Consider the following 5,710-nt stretch of genomic DNA (forward strand, 5'->3'; position numbering starts at 1 on the left):
GGCCTAACATATCATGTTCCAAATCCATACTAGCGCAAAGTCTGAAAGGCACTCAAAGCCCAATATGGGCCCAAATCCATAAGGACCATGGGCTAACAATTGCCTATTTCAGAAAAGTTTGTGGCCTAACAAGGGCCCAAAACCCTAGAGTCCAAGGTGAACCGAAATCTAAAAACCCAAAAATTACCTAGTGAGTACTCTAGTCGTACCACCAGTACGCCCGACGTACTCGAGTGCAACACACGGATCGGGATCCCAGGTACGTACGCTCAACGTACGCCCTATGTACGCCCCAGTTGGCCAAAGTCTCATTTTAAGGTCTTAATCTGTTAAGACCTAACGTCCAACTACATATCTAGCTCACTTGGAATGACCTGAAGCAATAAAGTTGGAAACTTTACAACTTTGCATGTCTTAATGGGACTCAAACCATAGATTTAGCATTCTACTTCCATTAAATGGTCGCTAACTCATGCATGGTTGGTCTACAACCGTCAAGATGCAAGCTTTATGGATCAAGGACCTCAGAAACATTAAAAGAAACATCTCATAACATCTGGAGTAGCATTTACTCACAAAAGGTCATCCATGGGACCAAAATATGCTAAATTCTTTCCCATATGTAGACCTACACATAGGAGGAGCAACGTTTAGACTTTATACCTCTAATAAGTTGGAAAGAGTGAATAATATTTGGATCTACAAGCTCCCTCTTGTCTAATGCTTCTCTACAAGTCTCTTAGGGAAATAGATTAGGGTTTCGAGGTATAGCTGAAAGGGGGAATGGAGGCTGATAAGGTGAGGGCTTGGGGGACTTAGTGTGTTTAAATAGGGTGCAAACCCTAAAAATTAGGGTTTGCCCCTGACTGAAGCATGCCCTGCGTACGCATGGGTACACCCAACTTACCAAAGGAATATCCCTTCTCATGCATGCTTCGTAGTACGCCCAACGTACTTTTTTTACGCCCAACGTACTAGGATCCCTAAGTCCAAATAAGAGAAAAGAATTAGCTAACATTTTACCTGACATACTGGGTGTTATAGTCTCAAGGCAGACAATGACATTATATAAGGCTCAAACCCTAAAATTTTGGGTTTGCTCATCTGATGAGTATACCCTGCGTACTCATGAAGACCCACGTTCCTTTTAATGAGTTACGTCATGCGTACGCACGACGTAAGAACCATTTTTGCAACAATTTTTATATACTTAAGATAATAATGGAAATACCATATTGGTAGGGCGTTACATGTGTTTTGGTATTTATAGAAGGTTTGGAGTGATTTTTTATTTAGGTAAAAAATTTAAATAAAGTAATAAGCAAACTAGCCGTTATTCTTGGTCAAAAGGGAAGTAAAGTTCGATTGGGTGTTGCCTTTCGTGGTGAACATCACTAGGGCCCTAAGTCCAAATAAGATAAAATAATTAGGCACGACGAACCATGAAGGTCCGGGCTAGAGTGCACAAACCATGGTCGTGGCCACCTAGACCACGAGACCCTTCGTGGTCCGTATACCGGATGACCTAATTATAATAAAAACATCCGTAAAAAAGTTTATTTAAACTTTTTTTTTGAAAAGCTTTTTCCCGGAGGTTTTTTTTTATTTTTTATTTTTTAATATCAATCTCATGTTTATTCAAAACAACTTGTAAACTGATAAGTATTTTTTGGAGAGATTATATATATATATATATATATATATATATATATATATATATATATATATATATATATATATATATATATATATATATATATATATATCAGGTTTATTAGTTTGCTTTAAATATTTGTGGATTTAAAATTAATGGGACCATGAATAAATTTATTAAAAAGCTTTACTATAAAAAAAGATATGTGGAGGTTAATTCAAAATACTTCATATATCACCGAGTATTTTTCCTGTTGTAAAAAAAATCTTCTATTTCAAAGATTCCTGACATTATTGTCATCATACAATCAATAATAGAATCAATAGTGAGTACAACAAAGCATCATTTAGGTCAATGATTAAACTTATCAAGAATCAGGATATTTTTAAATTTGTTAGACTCACAGTAAGGCTAGCTAAGTATGGAGGTTTTTCACGCGTTTTGGGCTGAGGTGTCAGTCTCTCCTAAGCGTGAACACCGCCCCAAAAACTGGGGGACTGTGTGTGACGAGGCTCCGGAGACGCGAGAAGACGGAGCTTCCTATTAGCTTGCTTCTTTTATTACCGTTTGCCCCTTAATTTTGTTGGTTTTTCTTTTAATCATCGAAGTAGAAGTAGAAAAAAAAAAGGATATACCTGTTTTCCAGAATTTGGGTGAAGAACAACCATTTTCCAGAATTTGGGTGAAAAGACAACCAAATTGTAAACGAGTTTTAATGGAAGTTACAAATTTGGTCTCTCAGGTTATGTCATTTAATCATATTATATCCTTTCACTTTTATTTGAATTAAGTTAAACCCTTAACTATATATAATTATGTTTATTTAATTTTAAAAATTAATAATATTTTTATTTGATTTTTTAGTTAGTAAAATGATTAAAGTTTATAATAATATTTTTTTATTTAATCTAATGTTTTAAAATTAAAAAAATAAAAAATATAAATAATATGGAGTGTGGAGTGGTAACCATTTCTAATGATTAGTGAGATGGTGGTTGGTTGGATGTGACGCTGACGTGTGCGTACATTTGGCAGCACTTTGCCGGTGGGTTGGGGGCTCACCATAGCCTAATAACCTAAGGCCATCTCCAATGGGAATTCAATGGGAGGTTTAATGGGGAGTTTAATCTCATTAAACCTAAAATCCCCATTGTAGAAAAATGACTAGGATTCAATAGAATGGGGAGTTCAATCCCCATTGAACTCTATATTCTCTCTCCTCTCTCCTCTCTCTCTTTCTCTCTCTCTCTCAAACACACACACACACACACACACACACATATATATATATATATATATATATATATATATATATATATATATATATATATATATATATATATATATATATATATATATTTATTTATTTATTTTTTATTTTAAATTAATGTTAATTTTAATTGTAGTTTTTAATTTTTAATTTCATTCTAATTAGTTTTTTTTTTTTTAATAACAATAAATAAAAAGAAAATGATAAATGATACGACAATCCATTAAATTGTATAGAGTTTAATGGAGTGTAGAGTTTAATGAGTAAAGTTGTATAATAAGTGGAATGTATATGTGTCAATCCATTAAACTCATATGAGTTCAATGCATTAGAGATGGTCTAATAAGTAAGCAGTTACTTCTGAAAATGCAATCAATTTTACCATAATGAAATAAATAAGAAACAGCATCAGTTTTTGTCAAAATCCAAACACACTTCATAAACGAAGCAAAAGTAGAACAAGACCTAAACTCAGAATTTCAAAAAAGAAAAAAAAAACACAGAGAGGTTAAAACACAAAAGATCCATACTTACATACATTAAGAAGAGAAACAACATATGAAAGTAAACTAAAACAGTATTGATCATTGATTCAGTCTTTAAATTCTAAAACCCTAAAGATCACCTGTGAATCAGAATCACGTTGAAATCGATTTAGAAGAAAGCTCGACTCCCATAGAACACGCGTGACTGTGTGCTGTTCGGTGTCTGTATCTTCTCCTCAGATCCTGAATTCCCAGAATCCGTACGCTCCTTTTCCACATCCAATGGAAGCTTCATCTTAGCCAACGACTCTGTAAACTGTTGCATACTCTTCATATACAAATCCACAAAATCCTGTTGCACCACTTTCTGCTCCAGCTCAAAGTTCACCGCCATCACCGGCTTCTTTATCGGATCCCCGCCGCTTGCTGAATCACTGTCGGCACCACCACCACCATCACCACCTGCCGCCGGTTTTTCCTTTAGATGTGAATCGTATTCTTGTTTTGCACATTTCGAGTCTCTAGAAGAGTCATCAGATGATTCGGGGCTTAGAACGTGAGTGGAAGCACAGTGGGAACCGTTGGTTGAAACGCTAGAAGGGGGTGAATCAGGTTTTTGGGTTTTAATCGGTGCATCAAATTGATCATCAGTGTCGGATGAGACCAAACTCTCTGAGCTAAGACCGAAATACTCAGACACCATCATGTGGTTTTCGTTTGCGATTTTAGGATCTGGGAATTCGATTTTGTCGAACTCGGTTAATTCTGAGTCGTCGGCGGCTCCCTTCGCGGGAAGTGGCGGCGGGATGGCGATCACGTCCGGTGAAGCTCCGGTGTATGATAACGACAAGTGAACGAAACCGGAAGGCGAGTGGAAGAGATCGGTGGAAGATAAAGTGAACTCGTTTTCCAATTTTCCATTTTTGATGAGGACTTCGGATAAAGGGATCAATGCAAAACCTAGCAACTGATCTTCAAGATAATTTCTCACCCTGCTTAGCATATATATCTCGCACTTCAGAGAAGATTCAATTGTCGGAACGTTAATCCGAAGGGTTTCGTTAAAGACTGGATTTTTTCCACCTCCATTGATGGTCTGAGTAGTGACTGATTTTTCGGGATTACAAGTGATGCAGATTTTTGCATAAACGTCTTGTTTATGGTATATGCAGATGTTCTGAATGTCTCTAGCTTGATGAATGTGAACATCCAGAACACCAATAAACGGTTCGGGTTCGGGTTTTTTGGTTACGTAAGTCGAGTGTTTTGGGAAAAGATCCAGATTCTGTTTTTCAGGTTCAGAAAACACACAGGAGCTCTTGAATGGTGAAACGACAGATTGAGGAGACTCCATTAAAACCTGCTCAAATAAATCAAGACACAGCAGAAATTAGATAAATCTTAAACAAATTCATGGAATAGGAATCGTAGTTATTAAACTATATTTCATGGGAATCAAGAACTCAAGCAAATATCATAAACTCACGTACGAAAAGTCGAAAACAACAAATCAAGAAACCACACCTGAAAAAGGTGAAACAGTAAGAACCGTAATTAATCTTTGATGTCAAACCCTAGTTCCTAAAATAAGTCAAGAGCTAACTGAGTCAACCCAAGTTTCATTTCCAATTTATAAACAAACCCACGACAACATAAGACTCGATTTTCAAGAAAGTTATCTGCTTTACCTCAAAGAAGAGCTCCAAATCAAGAATCTAATGGAGTAAAAAGGGAAAGCGAAGACATTAACAATAACAACAGGATTCAAAGATTAAAGATTCATGGGGAGAAAAGTCGCTAGAATCCAAGAAATTAAGAAAGTAGAAAGGGAAAGTTTAAAGGCGTGAAATATAAAAGGAAAGTTAGGTCATTTCTTGCCTTCTTTTAACACCAAATTCGAGAAATATGAGTAGAATTGTTGGGGTTTGATCCCAGAAAATCTACACGCAATCAAGTTCGAGAAGCGAGATGAAGGGAAAGTAACTTGGGTTTTTGAAGACTGTGTAATCTGTGAAAGCTTCTGCATCCGTGTGTCCCCAGTTTTATAACTTGGTGCGGATTTTCTAATATTTTATCTTTCAATAATAGAAGTGATTAAAACGTTGGAGATATTTTATTTTTATTTTTAAAAAAATTTAGTGTTTATTTCTTATCTTGAACAAATCTAACTTTAATTTAAACTACACATGACTGATGCTTTCTGTAAATTATAAAAGCAAATTAAAAACATTATTTCTTGTGTTTTTTTCTTTTCATGTTAAGAATTTGTTGAAAATAAATGGATGTAAAGTTTAACTATAG

General features: G+C 35.5%; 1 protein-coding gene across 7 annotated transcripts; it reads right to left on the reverse strand.

Annotated features, from left to right (window-relative positions):
- Positions 1-3,432: 3,432 nt before the first annotated feature.
- On the reverse strand, positions 3,433-5,444 carry LOC145052111 (uncharacterized). 7 transcript variants are annotated; one of them, XM_078999919.1, is made up of 3 exons: positions 5,288-5,441; positions 4,900-4,933; positions 3,433-4,769 (listed from the first exon to the last, which is right to left on the reverse strand). In XM_078999919.1, exon 3 carries the CDS (start codon positions 4,761-4,763, stop codon positions 3,579-3,581), a length of 1,185 nt encoding a protein of 394 aa, XP_078856045.1. In that variant the 5' UTR covers positions 4,764-4,769; positions 4,900-4,933; positions 5,288-5,441; the 3' UTR covers positions 3,433-3,578. The 7 variants fall into 7 exon arrangements, with proteins under 7 accessions (XP_078856045.1, XP_078856043.1, XP_078856047.1 ...); XM_078999917.1 differs by having other exon boundaries at positions 4,896-4,933; XM_078999921.1 differs by lacking the exon at positions 5,288-5,441 and adding an exon at positions 5,098-5,281.
- Positions 5,445-5,710: the final 266 nt, after the last annotated feature.

Source organism: Lactuca serriola, chromosome 5 (assembly GCF_051521515.1).
Source record: "Lactuca serriola cultivar US96UC23 chromosome 5, Lser_US96UC23_V15, whole genome shotgun sequence".
Taxonomy (NCBI): Eukaryota; Viridiplantae; Streptophyta; class Magnoliopsida; order Asterales; family Asteraceae; genus Lactuca; species Lactuca serriola.